At 40.8% G+C, this 22,627-nt stretch overlaps 1 protein-coding gene across 1 annotated transcript; it reads left to right on the forward strand.

The window, feature by feature from the left end:
* The first annotated feature begins 8,049 nt into the window (after window positions 1-8,049).
* fkbp1ab (FKBP prolyl isomerase 1Ab) lies at window positions 8,050-22,038 on the forward strand. The gene is made up of 5 exons (XM_033629676.2): window positions 8,050-8,269; window positions 8,425-8,472; window positions 12,651-12,763; window positions 16,431-16,594; window positions 20,593-22,038. Exons 1-4 carry the CDS (start codon window positions 8,233-8,235, stop codon window positions 16,557-16,559), a joined length of 327 nt encoding a protein of 108 aa, XP_033485567.1. The 5' UTR covers window positions 8,050-8,232; the 3' UTR covers window positions 16,560-16,594; window positions 20,593-22,038.
* The last annotated feature ends 589 nt before the right edge of the window (window positions 22,039-22,627 follow it).

Genomic DNA, 22,627 nt, shown 5'->3' on the forward strand with positions numbered 1-22,627 from the left:
TCCAATCATATTTACTTCCTGTAAAACAAAATATGACGTGCTTACATAAGCTTGTACCGGCCAATTCAGCCAATTATGTCATGACATCAACCCACTATCAATCTGCAACTTCAGCCACACAGAGCTAAGATTCATTCATTAGCTAGCTAGCAACAGCATGCTACGTCAATGTGTCATTGTTTACTTAATCTCCAGATTATGATAAAGGCTTTATACAATGCACTGCTTCAGCAACTAACGTTACAAGGAGCATACAATTGACTTTGTGTCTCTCTCACTGACAGGCATTACTATGACCCACCCACTTCTCAACGCTCAAATCAAACTCCTCTTAAAGTTATATCTCACCCGCCTGTCCTGTTTCACTCAGATGTATGTCACGATACTGACGCTAGATGCTCTCTTCATGCTGTTTCATCTGGACTGTCCCTCAGAATCGTCCCACACTTTGACTTCTGAGTCAAAAAACAGTCTCAGTAAAAAGTAGGACTTTATAAGCGCTGTTTAAAGGTATACTTTGCAGGAATTGTCAGTTACAGTTTGTTAACAATATCAGCAGTGAAAGTCAAAGCCAACACCAGATTCACTCTGATTTGTGTTTCTCTTGGATATATTTGCTGTTTTCAGCACTGTGTTTGGGATTTCCTTAGCGTCCTCTTCCATGTGTGCTGCTTACAGCCTGGCACCTGCTCACTTTTAATAAAGTCCCAACCTCACTTGTGTGCTGCGCTTAGAAATGTCCCGAACATAATAAAATAAGAGTATAATATGAGTCTCTGCAGATACCGCCACACACTTAAAGTGGGTCATAATTGATGATTGATACTTCTGGATGAGTCTATACATTGTTTTTTAGGAAAAACCTCCATAATATACATTTAAAGAAGCTTGTATAAGAAATTTACCCCTGTACTATTTCAGATAGATATTAGCCTATTAATTAAAATTCTGGAATGAGTCAAAGATTTATTTATTTGAAGTGACAGATGCCTGTAGAGGCTCTATAAAATGATAATCTGTTCTTCATGTGTATCTTTAAATTTTCCCATTTTTCCAAAGCAGAGCACTCATAAGGCGACCCTAAAAATCGGATTTTTCCCCAAAAAAGTTTACAGACAAGTTTATATGTTCAGAATTAGTAACATATTAATTTGTCATTTCTGTTTTCTTATTCTATGACTCTTTCAAAAACCTATATGAATTCCTTTATAGCCCAGCCACTATGATTTTAAATGCACACATTTTGTATTTGTTATGTATATAAGTTGACCACTAGGAACAGTCGCACTAACATGAACATTTGTTTGTATTCATGCTGAATCATGAAGGCATGAACTGGATGACATCATGCTGTGTAGGCACTGGGACAGACATGGCATCTTTTTTATCAGCTTATCAGACTTTTTCAAGTTATCTTTGTTTTGGTAATTTTTGCTCTCAGTCTCTTTGCTGCCATCTGATGGAGACTCCTCACAGACTCACAGAGCTCTGTTTTGTCATTTGGGAGCTGAGACCAAAGCATATGAATTTCACTTACGAATGTTTCTGTATGGCAGTTATTTTTTTTAAATCTATGAATAAGACCAAAATGATGTCATTTTTACAATTCTGACTAACATTTGATCATAAGTACTTTTATTATAAGCATGTGTCTAATAACTCTGACTCAAGCTGCTTTAACTTTGCACTTTTGTCTCTGTACTGTACTTCGGCTCAGTTGAGCCGTAGAGGCTGAGTCAGAGTGCTTGTTACAAGTATGAACAAAAAAAACAGGAGAACATAGTAAAAATGGAAGTACTCAAATCATTCAAATAAGTGAAAATCTCAATACCAGAGTATAAGAATACTCTCTTACAAGTCCTGCATTCCAAAGGAAGTACCAAAAGTAAAGGTTGTCTTCATGCAAAATTGCCCATTTCAGGAAAATATCTATTGTGAGTCTGAGTCAGAATCTGAGTTTTCATATCATCCCTGACTTTGCCCGTATGTTCTATCACTCTCTTTAGTCAGCAGACACATACAGTAGTTGCAGTACATGCATTATATGCTGTGTGAATGATTCACTACACTTGTTATAAATGCAAAAAACACGTTTACTTGCACATTACATGGGACTGACAACATTTTCCTGTTAAACTTTGCATAATCTTTGAGTATTTGTCAAGTGCACTGCTATTTGTTCCCTTTTGTTTCTGCTGCTGGATGATTGTATTGACTGCCTCACACCACAAGTGACTCACTGTTTGTTTCTAAGAGCCTTGAAAATACTTTGCTGGATAGACTGTGTCATTTCCGGTCAGTAGAAAATATCCACTTGAAAAGATTTCTGTAAATCTCATAGTGACATCATTTTCGTTCAGTGTTAAGTGATATTACTCTGTCTTCAGATATATGGCCACAAGACATAAAACACATAGTCTGCAGTCCTTGTTTCAATTCATTGTATTTTTAACTAATAATTATCTCTGGGGCCATGTGCACCCACATTGACACTCCATGACACACACTTGGAGCCAATTATCTGTTCCTGTGACTTCAGAATAACACCCCCGAAAACTATTGAGCTGCAATTTAATGAGTCATGAAGAGTATTTGAAAATCATAGTCAAACTAGAATTACCATCTCACCATTGTATTCCTCCACTAATCAGTGAAGTTGCAGTAACATTTTATATCCATGTCTAAAAAAATGAAAGCTTCATGTACACCTTCCCCCCAGCAGCACAAAAGATCTATACAATCATCTGTCCAGTATCTGACCAAATATCCCCCTTGTGCTCCTGAGTTTTGACGTGAAGTAACAACCAGGAGACATGTGATGTCACGGTGAAGCTGACCTTTGACCTTTTGGATATAAAATGTCACCACTTTTCATGATTTTATCCTATTAGACGTGTGTGAAATTTTGTCATACTTAATTTATGGAATTTTTAAGTTATGGCCAAAAACGTGTTTTGTGAGGTCATAGTGACCTTGACCTTTGACCACCAAAATCTCATCAACTCATTGTTGAGTCTAATAGTGATGTGACGTTCGCGAACGAGCCAAGTCTTTGAACCGGCTCTTTAGAGTGAACGAGCCAGTTCCTAATTCACGTTGTGTTGATGACCCCCCCTCGGTTAGAAACGAAAGGTAGGAAGCTAACCCACTATCAGCACTTGCTTGTATTGGCAGGCTTGTTGTTTATAAAGGGCATTGCTATGGCTACACCGAACTTTATATGTGCAGGGTCTATTCTGGGTCCACGTTACAATATCCAGATCATGTGATGTGATAAATCAGCAATGCGATTCGTTGTTGAACCCACTAACACCCGCCCTCCACACACACACACACACACACACACACACACACACACACACACACACACAGCAATAACCCCCCCCCCCCAAAAAAAAAAAAAAAACACGAATGCACGAACTGCATCTTTGAACCGGCTCTTCAAAGTGAATGAGAGCCAAAGAACTGGCTCTCACAAGTGAACGAGAAATCCCATCACTAGAGTCTAAGTACCCTGGAAATCCAGAGTTCTTGCAAGAGCACAATTTGAATTTGCTCAGCGAGTCACTCTGGCAATCAGTAATGATGCTCATTACCTATGCCCATGAAACCAAGCTGCACCAATCACATCGGTGTATCTGATATAGGCGGGCCAGAGGCGAGCTAAACAGATGACGACAGCACTGCGATGACTATGCCCAATTCCACAGTACGGTAAGGAACTTACCCACAGTTCATAGCGTTGTGACGTCAAATACAGGGGTTGCTCTCGGAACACCGGAAGTGTTATTAAAGAAAACGAAAACACGGTCGGCAGATATGCAAACGGTAACGTTATGGGAGGAGAGCAAAAAAACAGATAAACAATGAAAGATTACATTAACAAGGATTTAAGATGGTACATAAACACACATGAAGTCAGAGGAATACCAGTGGTTATATTCCACACACAAAGAATATATATCTATATATCTATCTATGTATCTATCTATATATAGATATACAGTGCCCTCCAAAAGTATTGGAACAGTGAGGCCAATTCCTTTATTTTTGTTGTAGACTGAAAATATTTGGGTTTGACATCAAAAGATGAATATGAGACAAGAGATCAACATTTCAGCTTTTATTTCCATGTATTTACATCTGGATCTGATACACAACTTAGAAGATAGCACCTTTTGTTTGAACCCACCCATTTTTCATGAGAGCAAAAGTATTGGAACATGTGACTGACAGGTGTGTTTTGTTGCCCAGGTGTTTCCCAATTACATTGATTATTCAAACAATAAATAGCACTGGATGTCTGAGCTCAGTTTCAGATTGGGTACGATAGTTTTTGCCTGTGCAGACTGCATTTAGAGGTGGAACCAACATGAAAACCAGAGAGCTGTCTATGGGTGAAAAAGAAGCAATTGTGAATCTGAGAGAAGATGGACAATCAGTCAGAGCCATTGCACAAACATTGGCCATAGCCAGTACAACCATTTGGAATGTCCTGAAGAAGAAAGAAACCACTGGTGTACTAAGCAACAGACATCGAACAGGTAGACCAAGGAAAACATCAGCAGTTGATGACAGAAACATTGTGAGAGCTGTCAAGAAAGACCCTAAAACAACTGTTAGTGACATCAGCAACAACCTCCAGAGGGCAGGAGTGAAGGTATCACAATCTACTGTTCGCAGAAGACTTCATGAACAAAAGTACAAAGGCTACACCAGAAGATACAAACCACTCATTAGCAAGAAGAATAGGAAGGCCAGGCTGGAATTTGCCAAAAGGTACAGAGATGAGCCTCAAAAATTCTGGGAAAAAGTTTTATGGACTGATGAGACAAAGATTAACTTTTTCCAAAGTGATGGAAAGGCGAAAGTTTGGAGAAAGAAAGGATCTGCTCATGATCCCAAACATACAAGCTCATCTGTGAAACACGGTGGAGGTAATGTCATGGCTTGGGCTTGCATGGCTTCTTCTGGGACGGACTCTTTCATCTTCATTGATGATGTAACACATGATGGCAGCAGCAAAATGAACTCACAAGTCTACAGAAACATTTTGTCTGCTAATTTAAAGAAAGATGCAACCAAACTGATTGGGAGATCCTTCATCATGCAGCAAGATAACGACCCAAAACACACTGCCAAAACAACAAAGGAGTTCATCAGGGGCAAGAAGTGGAAGGTTTTAGACTGGCCAAGTCAGTCTCCAGACTTAAACCCAATAGAGCATGCATTTTACCTGCTGAAGAGGAGACTGAAGGGAGTAACCCCCCAAAACAAACAACAACTGAAAGAGACTGTGGTGAAAGCCTGGAAAAGCATCACAAAAGAAGAATGCAAAAGTTTGGTGATGTCAGTGGGTCACAGGCTTGATGCAGTTATTGAAAGCAAAGGATTTGCAACTAAATATTAAGTCTCATTCACTTTAATCTATTTTAAGTTTATGTGTTCCAATACTTTTGCTCACCTAAAAATTTTGTGTTCCATTACAAATAATGCTATCTTCTAAGTTGTGTATCAGATCCAGATGTAAATACCTGGAAATAAAAGCTGAAATGTTGATCTCTTGTCTCATACTCATCTTTTGATGTCAAACCCAAATGTTTTCAGTCTACAACAAAAGTAAACGAATTGGACTCACTGTTCCAATACTTTTGGAGGGCACTGTATATCTATAGATCTATAGATCTATCTATCTATCTATCGATATATATAGATATATATTCTTTGTGTGTGGAATATATGCTGACAATAACCGATAAACGATCACGCCCAGAGCCGCCAATGTTAACAACATTTTCTAGAGAGGGGGATAAGTGCTGTTCCATTCCTATTTGTAGCATACGGAGCCCTTTCAGACTCTCACACTCAATCACTTACAGCTGACGTCAGTTAAGTCAGTGAGAGTTCAGGGCTTGAGTCTTTAGGGGCCGGATTGGAATTGGGCCGAGGTCCGGAATCAGTCAGTAAACGTTGCAAGATGGCTACGGATGAACACCGGTTGTGTGAAGCGGCTTTGGCCACTATAATGAACAAGTTAGACTTGGCTTTTTCTCTAAAAGAGGAACAGAAGACGGCGCTCGAGTCTTTCCTTTGCAAGAAGGACGTTTTTGCTGTTTTGCCGACCGGATACGGCAAGAGTCTAATTTACCAGTTAGCTCTGCTGGTAGCTAAGCTCTGGATACGTCATCCCGTGTATTGTTCTGATTGGTCGTAGTGTTATCCAGTTGCGTGCAGTGATATCTCAAATGCATGCTTGGTACCACCCCTCGAGTTGGGCAATTTTCATTACTCATAGCCAGACCCTAAATCTTTCTAGATTTGGGTCTGGATTTCCAGGCTAGAGTCTAAGTGGAATTTTGTGCGAAATTTAAAGAAATTCTCTCAAGGTGTTCTTCAGATATTTTGTTTATGAGAATGATACAAATGCAAGGTCACAGTGACCTTGATCCTTGACCACCAAAATTTTATCAGTTCATTGTTGAGCTCAAGTGGACGTTTGTGCCAAAGTCGAAGAAATCCCCACAAGGTGTTCTTGAGATCGCATTCACAAAAACATAACGACTCTGGCCACTGACCAAATTTCACTGCTTTATCAGTCAGATTAGAATAAACATCTAAGTGGTGATTGTAATACAATTAATGATCTACCACATTTTTCATTTCCTGCTGCATTAAAGTTGTTCCCGTGGATATTAGAAGCACTTGCTTTTATTGCTGTTGGTTTCTACAGGAAGGAAGATGCGGGCGTTGCTATGGATGCAAATTTGCTGTGGAGACATGAGCAGAGAGTATCTGAGTGTCTGCTGGGACAGGGGGATGCTTTCACTCCGAGCTGCTCTGCTAAATTAGCACCATCTCTCACTGCGACTTCTCGCTCGCTGTCCCTCTTCCTATTAGTCTTACACTGCTGTGTTGGTCTAAAGTAAACTGCAGTCAGTGCACTGTCATCTGTGTTTCTGTATGGAGGCTGATTCTTTTAATAGTTTGTGAATATGACTTGTGATTCTGAGATGTGACAATCAATCAGTGAGCTTAAGAGTTTTTTATTCAATGAACTGGACCGAAAACTGAGAGGAAAACTCACACACACACATACACACACACACACACACACACACACACACACACACACTGTACACACTGCCTGCCAGATGTCAAGTTAAAGAAAAACACCATAACATGCCTTCAAAATAAAAGCATTTTTCTCTGCTAATTATCCTATTGGTGCTCCAGAAGTGGTATCCAGGTGACCATGTCATGTCCAAAATGTGTCCCATTTCATGTCCAGAATTTGGATTAGGCTTACAAATGCTGCCTACTTCATTTGGTCTTAGTGAGATGCGTCTGTTTTTTTATTTTATGGTTAATATTTCTAATTATCTGATGTATATAGACTGATATTACACTGTTCAGCACAGTGCTGAAGGACTATCTCTGTGATCCTCTTAGTCCGAGCTAGCACAGCACAACCTGATCTCATCCCTGCTTGTCATGTTTTGCCGCTTGGGCTGAAGCTTCACAGCAGCAAACACCCAACACTGAGCTGTTAATCTCACACTGACACTGAAACGACTCGACTCTGTCTTTAAAACTGTCAAGAGCCATTGGATAACGTCAGCTGTGTGACGCTAACAGTTTGCCTTGTCGCTTCTCTTTCTCTCTCTCTCTCTCTCTCTCTCTGTGTGTGTGAACAATGTAGAGCTCCAGTCCCACAGCAGTAGTCTCATGACTGAGAGAGAGGGGGTGAGCATAGCTCTACAAGCAACTGAGATTTTAAATAGTCAAATTTGTGGTAATGTTGCAGTGATTTGACAAAATTGCAATTTTGAGACGTGTCCCTTGCACCCCCCTGAAATCTACGCTTAATGAGCCATACATGTATTAGATAGATTTGATTATCCAGACTACTTTCAGTATGATGACTGTGATACATGCTGAAACTGAAACTGATTTATCCCTCTCAGTGTTTGATGGTTATTGAATGTTTTTGTGGGGCCCCTCTATGGCCGCCAGGGGGCCCATGTTACGGTCTGCAATGCACGGGTTTTATTTTGGAGGTTGGGACCGGAAGTGCTGCTGTATGCTATAAAGAGTGGACGCTGGTCTCCCCGCAGAGAGCCAGAGCGAGAGACAGACAGCTGAAAACATCCGCTGGAGGAGCAGACAGACAGACTGCGGGAAGAGTGTTGCCGGGTGTAACGTCAGGGACTGCTCCAGAACACAGCGCTGAGAATGGGAGTCGAAATCGAGACCATAACACCGGGCGACGGTAAAGCCACTGCACGGAAACCAGACATGTTTGTGTTGGTTACTAAGTGCATATTTGCACTTATGTGATTGCATGTATCTAACAGAGCCGCAGAAACACCGCCTTCTTTGCGTAGTGAGCTCGTTATACTAAGCGCCTGTTTGGTTTCTCCACAGGAAGGACTTTCCCCAAAAAAGGACAGACGTGTGTGGTGCATTATGTCGGTGAGTTTGAAATAAGAAACTTATTCCTCTGCATGCATGGACACATTTCACTGCTCCACTTGGTTATGTGTACTCATGGAGGCCGTATGGTGGAGGAGTGACGGCTGTGGGCAACTGTCTACTACAGCCGTATGAAAAATAGCCAAGCATGGTAATCCTCTAAGTATCAAAGCAAAAACTGTAAATCCCCTTAAGAACATTATTATAGCGATAGCAGCGCACTTTATTGAAATGCTGTGGGGCGCGATAAACTATGTACAGCAGACATTTTTCACCCTCAAACCTTCCAGGCTGTGATTTCTCAGTAGGGCAAAGAGGCATGACTGTCAGTCACCGACTGGGCTGCATGAAAATTTAACCCCTTCACCACATTTTCACTCCGTGGAAGCACATTTGTGTTGAAGATAGTGGGATGTGATAGCAGGAGCAGTGGCTGTGTGTCCCGGGGACACAGCACTGGATTCATCACTGCGTAAAATAATGCGCGCTCGAGTTTGGGCCGAGTGGGTCCATTACAGTCTCATCAAGACCGCTGGATAATGTGGTCATTTGTCTTGTCTGGGGAATTATCAGAAAAAAGGGGGGTGGGGGGCACAGACGGATTCCGCCGCAGGGTTTACTCAGAGGCCCAGACAGACAGACAGACAGACCAGACAGCGGGGTTTTAAATCCCGTCTGATTTCCAGCGCTTTTCTGCCTTTGTTGGAGTTTCTGGGGGGTTGGTGGCGTTTAGTTGAGCGGATTATAACCGTCTGGGCGACTGCAATAACCGCAGAATCTCTGTATTATTCCTGTAATATTTTCTCTAGAGACGCAGTGGTTGAATGACACTATTAATTTTTGAAGTATTCCTCATTATACCTCCTATAGGACGACATGGCATCACTTATTAATTCCTATAGGGGCTCATAATATCAGTTGTATCAATTAGTTCTTTGTATAACCATAATACAGCTGTGGGACCAATAAATCTAGTGCTGCTAATAATTATTTTCATAACTGATTAATGCACCAATTGACCACTTTGTTTAACAAAAGTTTGTGAATAAATAGAAAGCCCATTACAGTTCCCCACAGCCCAGATCGTGGAGTTAAAAATAAGGGATGCACCATAACATCAGCACGTCATCAATATTGGCCAACATTGGCCTTAAAATGAATCAGCCAACATGCATATAACAATAGTACATCATTTGTATCAGCCAGTATTGATTTTAAAATGAACTATCAGAATCATCCAACATCCTTTTTTCTTATTTTGCACAATGAATGAATGAATATTACATACATTGACATACATTGCATGTCATGTCTCCATCTGCTGGCGGGCCATTATGATAAGAGTGTGCATGTATAATATGATGTTAATTCCTCTATAGAAGAGACTTGATGATCGCCAAAATTAGGTAATGAAAATGTGGATGTATCGATATCGATATCGGTATTGGTAATCAATTATCGGTCAAATGAGTTGTTATATATCGGTGTATCAGATATCAGCAAAAAATGAAGTGAATTTTATTTATTTTTTAATTGATAATATATTTAAAGGATGAATCTATTATAGAAATACTTCAGTTGAATATTTTAGCTCTGGTTATTTCCATGAATGTATAAAGAGAAGTGGATACAGAGTTGGACCTGGGCACCGTTCATCCCTACGAAAGTAGCTCATAGGTTCCAAAAAAAGCTCTACTTCCGCAGTATGAAATTAATGGAATCCTCCTCATCGTGGGGCCCACTGAGTCAAGCGCACTCTAAAGACTTTTGGCAGCAGAGTGGCTAACTTCCACTTTAGCGCTCTGCAAACTTGAAAGCAGATAGAAAGATTTAATCGTGCAGCTCTTCTAGACTTTAGAAATGTTATCAGACTGGATGGATCAAATATTGACAATGAAAGGAGTCATTTCGCGAGGGTTGTGGCGCTCAAACAAATGTATCCACAGATTTACAGACATCTCTTTCACAGTGTTTAAGTTCATGGGAAAAAGTTTTTTGGGCCCGATGGCATCAAGTGCCCGAACGTTGCAATTCCATGTTTTGCCACTATGTAAAATTGGCTTCAAAGTCCAGCACTGTCCCTGAGGGCTTGGTTATGTACAAGACTGTACTTTGAGTGACATGCTAATGGCAGTGTGCTAGCATGCTCACAGTAAAAATGCTAACAGTCTGATGTTCAGCAGGTATAATCTTTACCATGTTACCTTGTTAGAATAGCGTGTTTGCATGCTAACATTTGCTAATTAGCATTGACCACTGATAAGCTAGATGGCTTACTTTAGAGTCATTTCCTGTATCTATGTCACGTGGGAGACTACAGGCGATTGTCCGTCCACTGAAGTACACATTGGACCTATTTTCCATAAGCCACGCATGCTCCGAACATTCTGACACTAAAATGTCATTTTCAGACAGACAAATCAGGAGAGAATTAACTTTGTTCAAGACATGTCTCTGTCTCAGTAACCCACTCTTGCGAGATCCGGTAACAAGTGATGTGATCTTGTACTAGGTTGATATCAGATATTATGCTAGCAGATAAAAACAGAAGGAATATTAAAGAGCCAACATTAAATTTGCACTGTATATAATGTTTTATTGTCTTGAATCTGCTTTCATCCATTTGATGTTCACAACACTTAAAAACAAGGTCAGAGGATGTGGGGGAGAGATGACAGCGCTGTCTTGGCAGACCTTAACAGCTTGTAATGTGTCATCTTTTGTAATAGAACATCTTGGCATTAAACAAAAAGTAAAGCTGTGTCTGATGGGAGTGTAATTGGTCATAAACCAAAGAATTGGACAACAAAATAACTGGCCTGATGAAAGTCAGAGGAACATGAATGTCTGCTCAGAATTTCATAGCAGTCAATTTCAGTCTGAACCAAAGAGGTGGACAGACTGACAAACAGATATTGTACATTCACAGACACACTGCTAGCATGGCGGGGCATTTATTAATAGAGATTACAGTTTAAACACAGTACAAATACTGACGCATAGCATCAGCAGCAAAATGGGTTTTCAGATGGATTTTGCTTCCCACCGTGCTAGAATATATATTTGTCTCTGCACCTATTCTTAGTTTGGCAAAGCTGGTCTCAGTCCTCTCGCCTGGTAAGACAGACATAACTCTCTCTGTAACACAAGCTTCAAGATTATGTAACAAGACCCGATTTGGGGCTCTCTCAGTGAAGTATTTTTTACTTCTTTTTAGGCATGAGTCTACATCTTTTTTTTTTTCATATCACACAAACTACAGGATTTCCTCTCTGGGCGGGCTTCCTTCCTGTCAGCCTACAAAGCAGCCTTGAAATGCGACATGAAACAGGATATTCCATTACACGAGCCTTTTTAAACGTAGACGTCCATGTGGTGATCAAACCTTGGATTTGCTAGGTTTTTGTAAAGGCTCTGCCTGCAGGAAATGCCTGGTGTTTGAAAATGTCAACACCGTGCTGTTCGGTGGTGAAACGGGAAATGTGCTGTATTGGCTTTGATACTTTGACAGGACCTTTCAGTTCTCACAGATAATTCTATTAGGCTGATATCTTGATGTCCAGAAGAGGACACCCACTCCTCTGCCTGGATTACAGGCTGCGTCTTGCCAGCCACCCCCTGATGTGCCCAACAACATAAGCAATGTTGCAACTTCTCCCACACTGCGCACACCCGCTCACATCACACCACACCATCACACGCACATGCTGCCTTGCTGGTGCTAATAACAGTAATAGCGCTGGCGTAAATAGTCTTGGAGGGGTGCTATTCTGCGGATTGATGCTTGCGTTTTCCTGACTGTCACACTGAAACCCACCCTGCAGACAGCTGCAGCGGCTATTTCGGAGATCCTTGGAATCCCTTCATTTGCGTTCTCAATATACACAGCAGGGAAGATGGATGTCAGACAAGCTTGGAAGATGTATTTGTTTCTAATGTTTTTATGAAATGTTGATACAGTTGCTTCATGCTGAATGTTGCTGCACAGAGAGCCAGTAATTTTCCATCATCTGGTCTGCACATGTTCCTGCAGCAGGAATTCTCCTACTGATGAACTGTAATGTTGTGCATGTTCAGTGGTAATGGCTGGATTTTTCACCCACGTGATGAGGTTGCGCATTGGCAGCTGCCTCACTCTCTTTCTGACTGTGCCTTTTTCTCCATCTCCTTTTTCACAGGCTCCCTGACAGATGGACGAAAGTTTGACTCATCTCGTGACAGGGACAAGCCTTTCAGGTTTAAGATTGGCAAGCAGGAAGTGATCCGGGGCTGGGAAGAGGGTGTAGTGCAGGTGGGTTTAAGAATTTAACTCAAACTGCACACATAAAATATGCACATTAATTTAAGGGACAGTTCACCTCAAAAAAACAACAACATGGTTTTCCTCTTACTTGTAGTGCAATCTAGAATGTTTTGGTGTGAGATATCCGCCGTAAAAATGTCTTCTCTCGAATATAATGGAACTTGAGGGCACTCGGCTTGTGGTGCTGAAAGTGCCAAAAAAAGTACATTTGAAAAACTCAACAGCAGTGTCTCTTTACAAAAATCACAACCCCCTTTACTCAAGATAATCCACCTACCTTGTTGTGAGCAGTTTCACGTACGGATAATTTTCATAGCCAACCATATCACGGCGCAAAATGAGGCGTGCATCTACTCATGAATAAGAGGCTTGTGATTGTTACAGCGCAAGATGTAAACATTGAGGCGTCCTCCTTGGCTGAGTTGTAACTTAAGCTAGCTCAGTGGTGCTGGGTGAGCTAGTAGTAGATCAAGGAACTATAAAAGAGTTGTTTTTTTCTTTTTTAATTTCCTTGCAGTAGATATACTCTTCCTTCTGCTCTGTGATAGGGTTGGCGGGTGTGGTTTGGTAGAAAGAAAATACTTGCTACATTAAACTGTTTATAATAAGGTCTGTGGAGTAACTGGATCATTATTGCAGCTTCCAAATAAGTTCAAAAATAGCCACCCACAGATGCCATAACAGGAGATATGATAAACTCGCTGTCTTTGGTTAAATTTTACTCTCTGTTTGATGATCTGGGGTGCTTTGGTTGGTTTAAGAGTTGATTGATTTGCAGGATGTATGGAGAGTTGCAGGCTGATGCTATAAACTGATTGTCTTGACTGTTGTTTTAAAAATACAAAGACAAATATTCCCAAACAAACATTCCCCAAATAAACAGGCCTTTACAAAAACACAGTTCAATTCAATGGGGTATTAAATAACTTCGTCAAACAATTAAAACAAACATTAACAGGCAAACAGGCAGTGGTTAAAGACTTCAACCCTGTGGCGTCTTCCGCCCTCCACAGATACTTCAGCACACCTGCCTTTAATACAAGGTTCCTGAGATGCCAGGTCAGGTGGCACATTAAAGTGATTCAAAAAATAATAGTAAACCAGGACTTGCTAGAAGTGTAGTTCTGTAAAAAGAAAATAGTTCCTACATGAAACTGCTCACAATGAGGTCTGTGGATTCTCTTGAGTAACTGGGTCATGATGTCTGGACAGAGACATTGCTGTTGAGTTTCTTTTTGGCACCTTTGAGCACCAAAGGCTGAGTGCCATCTAGTTCTATTTCACTGGGGAGAGGACAAACATCTCTATGGCTGATATCTCCAATAGTTGGCAACTCACACCAAAACAATCTAGATCAATAAATAGCACTTCAGGTCAGAGGAAAAATATGCATTTCTGATTTTGGGGTGAACTGTCTCTTTAAATGTTAGCTTTGTGCTACAAATCCTGTAGGTTGGACTCATTCATAAATCTCCCCTCTCTGTAAAAAATACTGGAACGTGCTGTTGCCTCTCAACTTAAAGCCCACTTCTCCTCCAGCAACCTGTTTGAACCATTTCAGTCTGGCTTCCACTCACAGCACAGCATGGAAACTGCCCTCCTCAAAGTCACCAATGATCTCCTTCTCGCCTCAGACTCTGGTCACCTCTCAATTCTTATCCATCTTTACCTTATAGCAGCCTTTGACACAATCAACCACACAATTCTTATTTCCTATCTCGCATCTTCCCTCAACATCACCAGTACTGCCTGGCTAAGGTCGTACCTCACGAACCGACAGCTGTTCACCAATATTAACAGCTGTACTTCCTCCCTTGCTCCTCTGTCCCAAGGCGTCCCCCAGGGTTGGGTGCTTGGTCCGCTCCTATTCGTGCTTTACATGCTCCCCATTGGCAACATCATTCGCAGCCATGGTCTCAACTTGCATTGCTATGCTGATGACATCCAGATCTACATCTCCACTAAATCCATCACCACTGAAACTCTGTCCACTCTGGCCACCTGCCTCACCGACATCAAGTCCTGGATGCAAGCCAACCTCCTCAAACTGAACTGTGAAAAATCAGACATCATCATCATCAGTCCCAAATCCCTCACCAAAACCTCTCACAACTTCTGCCTCACCATTGACAATTCCACTCTGCATTCCTCCCCACACATCCGCAACCTGGGAGTCATTTTCAACAACAACCGCTCTTTCGATAAACATGTCAATCACATCACCAGTACTGCCTTCTTCCGCCTAAAAAACATAGCTTGTCTCCACCCATCAGTCTCCCCCAGTGCTGCTGAAACTCTCATCCATGCCTTTATCACATCCAGAATTGACTACTGTAACAGCATTTTTTATGGTACACCATCCAAACTCCTAAATAAACTCCAATACATCCAGAACTCTGCTACCCATCTGCTCACCCATTCCTGATCCTGCGATCACATCACCCCTGTCCTTTAGAACCTCTACTGGCTTCCTGTCCCACAACGCATCCAATTCAAAGTCCTTCTCCTCACCTATAAAGCTCTCCATAACCAGGCCCCCTCCCAACTCACTGACCTGCTCCACCGCCACACTCCTTCCTGCAGCCTCTGCTCCTCTGATGCCAACCTCCTGACTCCACCACTCAGGACCAAGCACCAAACCTGGGGCGACACCATAGCTGCCCCCTCCTTCTGGAACACTCTACCCAAACACATCTGAGACTGCACTTACCTGTCCCAGTTCAAATCACTACTCAAAACACATCTTTTCAATACAGCTTTTAATGTGTCAATGATGTTGTGTATATGTTATTGTAGTCTATTTTGTGATTCCTATTTAACCAATGTAAAACATCTTTGAGTACTTTGAAAAGCGCTTATCATTATTATTATTATTATTATTATTATTATTATTATTATTATTATTATTATTATTATTATCATTATTATTATTCATCCACTCAGAAAAGGTGCAACATTGCTTATGTTGTTATACTTGTCATGCTGTTGATATTAACATGCCACTGGAACACACAGATTTTAGGAAAAAGTCATGCAAATAAGCAGCTTCAACAGTCATGATTCAGAGGCAGAAATAATTCCAATTGCAAGAAAGAAAAAAAACATTTGGCTGCTGATAATGTCATTAGTTCATTTGCTGAAATACATTAATTTATTGACACGGTTCCATTATCGAGTTTTCACCCACCAAGGTTTCCATTAACACTGCAAACAGTGGGTCAATACAGCACGGACGCAGCTCTTTATCTCACACACTCAGCCCTGCAGCATTTAGATGAGGTAGCTACTGAATGGTGCGGCCTGTGTGCAGGTCCTGTGGATTCACAGCAGTGTAGCTTCATGTTCTCTTTTGGGGTTAGAACATTAGACTTTAATATCTCAATAAGGCATCTGTGTTAAAATGCTTTTGATGATTGCAACATCAAATATTGTGCAATAAGGAGTGGATTAGATTCAGAAGTAATGAAGCATCACTAATGAGAGAGATGTTTTCACCATCGCTCTCACCATCTCCTGTAGTTTATTATCCAACTTAGACTGCAGAGACTGCATTATGATCCAATTAACTGTATGCTGCAGACTAGCTGTTTCACATGACCCCCGGTGTCTCTTTCTCTGTCCTCTGTTTGTATCGTCTGTCCCCTCGTACCTCCAGATGAGCGTTGGTCAAAGGGCCAAGCTGACCTGTTCACCTGACTTCGCTTATGGAAACAAAGGCCACCCAGGCATCATTCCTCCTAACGCCACCCTCATCTTCGACGTTGAGCTGCTGGGGTTGGAATGAAACAAATTCACGGCCTGATTTTTTTTTTGTTCTGTGTAAGTAATCTACAACAACTGACTATCAGCTGGTTACTGTTGGTTTTTCAGATTTTAGCTACAAACCACATTCTTCCTGTGGCACAGTGAAAGTCATCAACTCACATCAGCTAACATGCTAGTGCTAGCCAAAGTCACTCAGAAGTTTTCTTTTATTTATTTGTTTTTTTCTTTTTCTGTCTGTGCTGTGCTGTTTATTTACCCCCGGTGTAACTTGATGTCAACAAGCCCTGCAAAACACCACTGAATCTGGCCAGTTAAGCACACTTCCTTGAATCTACGTTGTGTTTTGTTGTGTTGCGTGGAAAACATTGATGTACAGGAGGCCTGCATCTATTTCTGCTTTAATGTTTATTGTCTGGGTAGGAACAGAGTATATGTACTGCTCAGTCAACAGATTCATTTGGGTAAAGTAGATAGCTAGCTTTTTTGCCATGCACATAAATTCACATCATTAGCACACACATTTAGCACTATTACATACATGACATTTACTTGTACACTTAGTAGTGGCATTTCACTTAGTCACAATGCTAACATGTTCAAACAGAGGACATACTGAGAGGAAGTGGCTACAAGTTGTGTTAAGTGTTTAGATAGGGTTGCAGAGTTCATCAAATGTTAACCGCAAAGCACTAATACTGGGTCCTTTTTTCTGTTTTGTTTTCTACTACAGATAGTGCCCCCTTAGTGTAGGCAAGATTATTGATCACCATAGCGATGCCACATTAAATTGCCATGACATCATCTCCAATGTGACACTTGCTTCATCCTTTTATTGGCGACAAAACAGAGGGACGTCTGCATTCGTTAAATGTACTGCATAGTGTGGTAGCGTACAGCGTGTTATGCTGGCTGCCATTTTTAAAAACCTCGGTCACATAAAAAATAAAATGAAATGCAGTCACTCTGGTACACTACAGTAGCTTGGTCCCTTTTTAAAATGGCAGGTGTGTGGAGGGTAGCCCAAGTGACGATTCTGTCTGACCAATCAGTGGTCTGCAGTGTTTCAACTCCACCTTGCATTATCAGCTCAGCTCACTTGGAACCTTGACAAAAGTGATAGCAAAAAAGGTACCAGGTGTTAGCCACAGCATTTGCTAATGGAAAACCAAAAAATGGAGAGTCAAGTTGAGTAGCGCCAAGTCATACCATGTAGTGATAATTTGTGGCCTTAGTTCAGGACACATAGTACCATCAACTCTTGTCCCACAACTGTCTTAAAGACATTCCTCTTTTGAAACACCATTTATACCAGTTTATACTGAGGAGCTGAAATAAAAATGGATGGTGCAATACTGCTAATAAAGTACAATGGCTTTCTTCATTGAAGACTTTGTCCGTTCCCCTAAAGGTCAGGACTGTCAAGACGGTTTACTATTGGTGACTTTGCAATGAATTAGCATCTCAAAGTTCACTAAAGTTAAAAGTGACATGAAAAATTAGCACTTTCAGGTAATAACTCCGTAATATATGTTATCATAATACTCAGCATATAGCAACATATGTAAACTCAATAATATTGTATTGTGACTTAAGTACTGTGATAAAATTGTATCATGGGGCCTCTAGTGATCCTGCCCCTAGTATGACCACGTCTTTATTGACAGTGTATTTCAAAAGAATATAACAGCTGTTAAATGTTACATTTACTATCTTTCAGGCAGCTAGTAGTGTCCCTGTTTTTCACTACACAAAGGAAATCAAGTTACAGAGACTTGTGCTGAGTGGTAATTCATCACAAAAAAATTCTATTGGCTATTTGTCAAGCAGGGGCCATTTTGTGTCCTTGTTAGTGCACTGAATGAAAGCACAAATAACTTCTGTGAGTAAGCTGTCTAAATACACTATTCATGAGTTGTGTTGTTGGAGAGTCAAACCCACAAGCCCAAAATTGATCAGATACAGACAAAGCAAATTTGATGGTGTGAATTTTAAGATGTTTCGAGCATTAGAAATGATGCCGTTTTGGCAGATATCTTTGAGATCTCAGATGTCAGGGCAGCCCTGAATGCATCAGTATAAGAGTTTTGAACAATCCCTGCTCACTTCTGCTATACCATGCAATTATCACATAATAATTATACAAAGTAGAGTTGTTCATTGTGTTGATTTCGAGCAATTTTTAAGTTTAACCAAGCAAATTTTGTGTGTGTAATGAAATAACTGGAAAACAGTAACTGCCTGGAAAGTGTTAAATATTCAACAGTAGCCTAATTTTAAGAATAACATATTTATAAATAGGCTAAAACCTCATTTATAATCCTTGGACAGTTACACTGACCACAGCTGTGCCAGGTTTTGTTGTTTGCAATCCAAGGAGTACCTGTACACAAGGGACAAGCGGATCAATATGGTAATATTGATACTACAGAGACCTGTTTTTGTTTTGAAGACTGATTCTAGCATCAATAGGATTGATAACAAAAAAAGGATTAGTTTCACTCGTCTATGTTGTACCCATTTATATTTAAAAAGTAGAACTGTTTGTGTAAGCAACACTTCGATGTCATGAACACATCTAATGTGTGCACTCCTTGCTTCTCCACCACTGTTTCGTGCACTCAATCAACATACACGTCGTGCACATGCAGCATACTGTGACACACAACCTGACAAGTTTAATCCGACACATAATTGCGATGGTCACTGAAGGAAAGAGAAAACAACAATGAAAAAGAGGACTTGAAGTTGCAACAGGAATAAAGTGAGAGAGAAAATGCCTCAGCATCCAGACCCCTGACACAGACACAGAGTTCACTGGCACAGGCTGGTTAGAAAGGCTCAGACGAGGAATATTTTAGTCATATCTTATCTTCAGTACTGGTTAATGTTGCCTTTTTAAACTGCAGTTGGTCACCATTAGCTGCTACTTTAGCAGACTGATTATTTATTGCATGAATCATGGCACACTGCTCTCCCCTACAAGTACATAAGCTGCTATTGATAATAAAAAGTATCTTATCTGTATCAATATCAGTGATTCTGGCCCTGTAGGCCTTGGTATCAGATTCAAACCAAATTGTTTGGTGTTGTCTACTCCTGCTGCACACTAGAATCATAGCTCCACTTAATGTTAATATGGTAGGGCTACCATCGGTGAATGCCATCTTACTTGCCAATAGGCCGATGGCAGTCAACACAGCAAATATTGGCCGATATGGCTGTGTGGCCGATAAATCGGTGCATCCCTAGTCATGGTGTTGGTGGAGCAGACACGTCATTTCCTACCTGCCCGTATTTGGATTACACCTGAAATGAAAAATGGATTTGTGTAACTGCACAAATATTACCTGAGTACTTCATTTGATACCCATTGTGTGAATGGACAGGCTGTTCTCATGCACTGTTCATATGTTCTCCTATGAAAAGTAATGCACCAAAATTCCCACATATTGCACGTTAACATGCCAGTAGCTCGATATTGGCTGTAGAGATGGCTGCCTTCTCCCCAATATAATAGAACTAGATGGCACTCAGCTTGTGGTGCTCAAAGAAAAAAAAACTGACTCAAGGTAATCCATAGACCTTGGTGTGAGTGGTTTCATAGAGAAACTATTTTCTTTCCATCAAATTACATGCAGTGATATAATTGGTATCACCATGCAGTGGATTTAAGGACAAAAGGCTCATGCTCGTGACGGTGCCAGTTGTGAGCACTAATGGTGTCCTGCTTGGTCAAGCTGTAACGTTAGCTAGCTCAGTGGTGCTAGGTGAGATCACAGTAGATGCACGCATACTTCTGTGCAGGGATACAGTTGGCAGGTGTAGTTGGTAGAATGAAAATAGTTCCTTCATGAAACTGCTCACAACAAGGTCTGTTGCAGTGTTAGGTAGGTTGACCAATGCAGAAAACTCCCAGAAAAGTTACATTACTGCTTTAAATGGAGATTTAGGAGCTGTGTGATAAAACTCTTGGGACGTGAGTGCTGAAGCACACGCGATGTATGCTGTTATCTTTGCTCAACTCTGAATTTTCCCTTTTTATGTCTTCACAGGTGACTTCCTACCTGGGTGACCTGGAGAGAAGCTAGGAGAGTCTGCACTTGATTCTATATGAGGCTTCAGTCTATAGTTCCACTACTTATTTCATCAAACTTTGACAGTTTGTGTTATTTTGTCTCTGTGACTGAGTGAATTCTATTTTTTTCCATCATATTCTTCCTCCTGAAAATCATGGGCCATAACCTTACAAACCTCCATGTTCTTGATCTTGAATTCTTTTGAATTGCGCTTTACTTTATCTTTGTGTTTTTTGAAGTGTTGGTTGTGCATGGTTACGCTGAGAAGTACAAAATACCAATGAACTACTAGCAGCGACATTAATCTCTTATGAGCCAATGCGTACTAGTATTATAATGTTCGAGAGCTGGTGCTTGTTATATTATGGAAACAAAAAAGAGTATACAAAAGAAAATGAAAAGCACACATTTGTATCCCTTTCTAGCTGAAAATCAGAAGAAATGAGAGGAGTTTCTGTTAGAGAGATAAGGCTTAGGGTTGAGTTTAGCGGCTACCCGTAGTAAAATGTCAAGACATGTGAGGCCTTAATGGTGCAAAAAGGAACTGAGTTTGCTACATAAAATGCCCATTTCTATAAAGTACCACTGTGTTTTTCTTTTTTCTTTAAATCATAAATGGAGGTGGGGACTAGAGAGGGGTAACTGGTGCAAAGAAGAGCCAGTCACAGTTGTAGATAGTTCTAATGTGTGCCTAAATATTCTCACCAGACACATGGTTACTACCTTGCCCTGTCTGCATGTTCTAGGCCCCGATGGAAACCCAAGTATGTATATGTTGAAAGCTTTGCATCCGATTTTCGTTATTACTGCCTTCTCATCTCGCCAAGTCTTTAAACCCCATTTAAAGCCATACACAGATCGAACAGTGCAAAGACAGGATTTGCGTTGACGCACATCAATTGGATTGTTATTTTTTTCTTAGAAAAAAAAGGGAAATGCTTGAAATTTACAAAGGGGGGTTTGAGTGATCAATCAAATTGTGACCTCCCCCAACCTTATTTTGTGTAACAACTTCAATCATGTATTTTTCAGATGCCAACTTTCTATCTCTGAGAATCAACAAAGCTAATGTATAACCTATGATAGATAATGTTTTTCTTTTTTTCCTTTTTTTTTTTTTTTGCCAGTGTCAGTAAAGTACCACACTGCCTGGCAGAAGTCGGTGTTATGGTAGGAAAAGAAGCTGACACACTGGCATCCTTGTGGTTTTGTATCTCAAATAAAGTTTTAAATGGAGTTTAATGAAGGAGTATGCTGGCCTGGCTGTCAGATATTGACCGTGGCTGTCGATGTTACATATTGGCCAAGCTGCAACTGGGGCGGCAGCAGTCCACCTCTGTACTGTGTAGTTATTTGCTGATACATTACTGTATGCAGACTAAACCAATGATGACATATTTAAAATAAAAGAAGTGCTCTCCACTTGTCTTTTTTTTATGCATATAAATGCAAATAATAACCCGGGTATCACTGCACCTGTAATTAAAGGAACTGTATGTGACATTCAGAGCAAAACTATAGTAAAAAAAAAACCAAACAAACACTAATTGTTATGTGAAGATATAGTGGAGTAATGACATCCTGAGCAGAGAATGAAGTCACGCTCTCTCTCTCTCTTTTTCTGTTCCCTGTGAGTGTTTTCAACTTGCTAGCTAGTCATCGTGCACTACACTGTACTCGTCAAGCGGTTATCCCTAAGAATGCTGTCCTGAGCCATGGTGTCATCTCAGAAGTGTACCGCCCATCCCCTGGTCAACACAGTTAGCTCTGTCAGTACTGTTGCTGTTGTTAGCACTGTTTGTGCTTTTAGCACCATCATCTGCTAGTCGCTAGCTCAGCCACCTCCATGTTGAGAACTGTGTGCAGACAACTTGAATTAGACTCTAAATCCTAAAAATGCTCTGAATGGTGTATACAGTTCCTTTAAAGGACCAGTGTGTAGGATTTAGGGGCATTCAGGTTGAAGAACTGAAACTTCTATGTGCCAAGCATGTAGGAGAACTAAGATGGC

The sequence above is a fragment of the Epinephelus lanceolatus genome, chromosome 8, assembly GCF_041903045.1.
Source record: "Epinephelus lanceolatus isolate andai-2023 chromosome 8, ASM4190304v1, whole genome shotgun sequence".
NCBI classification, from domain to species: Eukaryota; Metazoa; Chordata; class Actinopteri; order Perciformes; family Serranidae; genus Epinephelus; species Epinephelus lanceolatus.